At 35.8% G+C, this 2,239-nt stretch overlaps 1 protein-coding gene across 1 annotated transcript; it reads left to right on the forward strand.

Moving 5' to 3' along the window:
* The first annotated feature begins 491 nt into the window (after window positions 1-491).
* Window positions 492-1,238, forward strand: LOC106308000 (non-specific lipid-transfer protein 5). The gene is made up of 2 exons (XM_013745106.1): window positions 492-895; window positions 997-1,238. The coding sequence occupies exons 1-2, from the start codon at window positions 549-551 to the stop codon at window positions 1,004-1,006; spliced, it is 357 nt and encodes a 118-aa protein (XP_013600560.1). The 5' UTR covers window positions 492-548; the 3' UTR covers window positions 1,007-1,238.
* The last annotated feature ends 1,001 nt before the right edge of the window (window positions 1,239-2,239 follow it).

Here is a 2,239-nt window from a genome sequence, read left to right on the forward strand (position 1 = left end):
GAAAGCAGCTCGAATGTTGGAGAATTTGTCAAGGTTGAGTGAGAGTCATACTGAAAAATATATGTATGTTGCTGCTGTGTTTAGTTGCTTAGAATTGGTTTTCAAAGTCTTTGTGTAGGAGGTTATCTTCACGGGTTCAATTTTAGTACCACACCAAACGTTGACAAGTTGCTAAGCTGGACATATACATAGAGCAATGATTGGTCTTTATACGTGAATACAAGAATAAACTACACTTTTGATCTAGTCTATAGAGCTATAGATCCGATCTGACAAAAGAAAGAGAACAAAAGTGAGATCAGTACGTAGTAATTGGCGTAGATTATTTATTGAGCTATATAAAAACAAAGATGAGAGGAGAGAGATAATGAATAGGAAGCAACGCAATAAATGAAACCAACCGCCAACTAACCTCACACCGTCTACTCTCACTTTCATGCACTTGTAGGCACTCTTGGCTCTTTCTCTTTATAAACACAAACGCTATTAGCTCTCTTCATCATCCAAACCCATTACTTACTTAAGCATAAGAGATAAAACTTAAGATTATGGAGGGGCTCTTAAAGTTGTCGACGTTGGTGATTGTGTGCATGTTAGTGTCCGCTCCAATGGCGTCCGAGGCAGCAATCTCTTGCGGCGCAGTCGCCAGCAACTTAGGCCAATGCATTAACTACCTGACCCGAGGTGGTTTCGTTCCTCGAGGGTGTTGTTCTGGCGTTAGGAGGCTCAACAGCATGGCTCGTACCACCCGTGACCGCCAACAAGCTTGTCGCTGCATCCAAGGAGCAGCTAGAGCCTTGGGTTCCAGACTTAACCCAGGCCGTGCTGCACGTCTTCCTGGTGCTTGCCGTGTTAGGATCGCTTACCCCATCAGCGCAAGAACCAACTGTAACAAGTAAATCTACTCTCACTCTATTTATACCGTTTACTTGAGAGTTGTACTAATTTTATCTGGAGTGTTACTAACCATATAATGGTGTTTTTGGTTGGTTGCAGAGTCAGGTGAATACGAGAGGATATCGACGTCGCTGAAGGTTTTTTAAATGTAATCGTTGAGCGAGTATTAAAGAATAATTAAGATGTCACTAGTATAAGTGTATCATTTTACTGTTGTGTTGTTTTTAGAATTTGTGTGTTTCATGTCTTTCTTGATATACGAAGGTCTATTTAATTGGCCATCTGTGTTATATGTATTCCTCTAATGATATTATGGAATTACGATATGTATTGTTTCCGTATGCTTCACTTCTTCCGTGCGGTGTAAATAAACTAACACTAAAAATTATTAGGTTCACCCCTTAGTGTGAATCACTAGATCCACCTTCCAATAGTATTTGAGTATTTGATATTTGATATCTTAAAAAAAAAAAAAATTGAATATCCAAATTATATTATATTTTTAAAATAAAATAATAAAAATACATAAAAATAGTTACAAAAATAAATTAATTAATATTGTTAAGTCTTCAGCAAAATACTAAACCCTATACCTTAAATCCTGAACCCTAAACCCTAAACTCTAAACCATAAACGTTAAACCTTAAACTTTGGATAAACTCTAAACCGTTGGAAAATCTTAAACCCTAAATATTAAAAACTAAATTTTAATAACCCTAAACCCTAAATCCTAATCACTAAACCCTAAACCCTTGGGTAAACCCTAAACCCTTGGGTAAACTCTGAACCCTTGGATATATCATAAACTCTAGGGTTTAATTTTAAATATTTTTATTTAGAGTTTATGATTTATCCAATGGTTCAGGGTTTATCCAAGGGTTTAGTGATTAGGGTTTAGAGTTTAGTGTTATTAAGATTTAATTTTTAATGTATGATTTAGTGTTTAAAATTTTCCAATGGTTTACGGTTTATCCAAGATTTAAGGTTTATAATTGAGAAATTGGGGTCTATATACCCACATAAGACACTAATTAAGTAAATGCCCCTTGCATCTTGTAACTAGAATAATACCGAACATACCCCTACGTGAGTAGGTGTGGGGTGCAAACAGTGATCTAAGATTTTTGTCAGAGATGCAATTTTTATCTGATTATTTAAACAATTAATTTCATCGATTGTGTGAAAATCCATACATGAAACGATACAACTATACATATTCTAAAGCAGAGTTATGCATCTGGAGCGTCCACTACTCACTCCAACCAATTATTTTTCCTTTATCGGTGTGTTCCCTCTTTTTTTCCAATAAGATTTGAGCGATATTCTGTTCGTCTTCATTAAG

Source organism: Brassica oleracea, chromosome C8 (assembly GCF_000695525.1).
Source record: "Brassica oleracea var. oleracea cultivar TO1000 chromosome C8, BOL, whole genome shotgun sequence".
In the NCBI taxonomy this organism is placed as follows: domain Eukaryota; kingdom Viridiplantae; phylum Streptophyta; class Magnoliopsida; order Brassicales; family Brassicaceae; genus Brassica; species Brassica oleracea.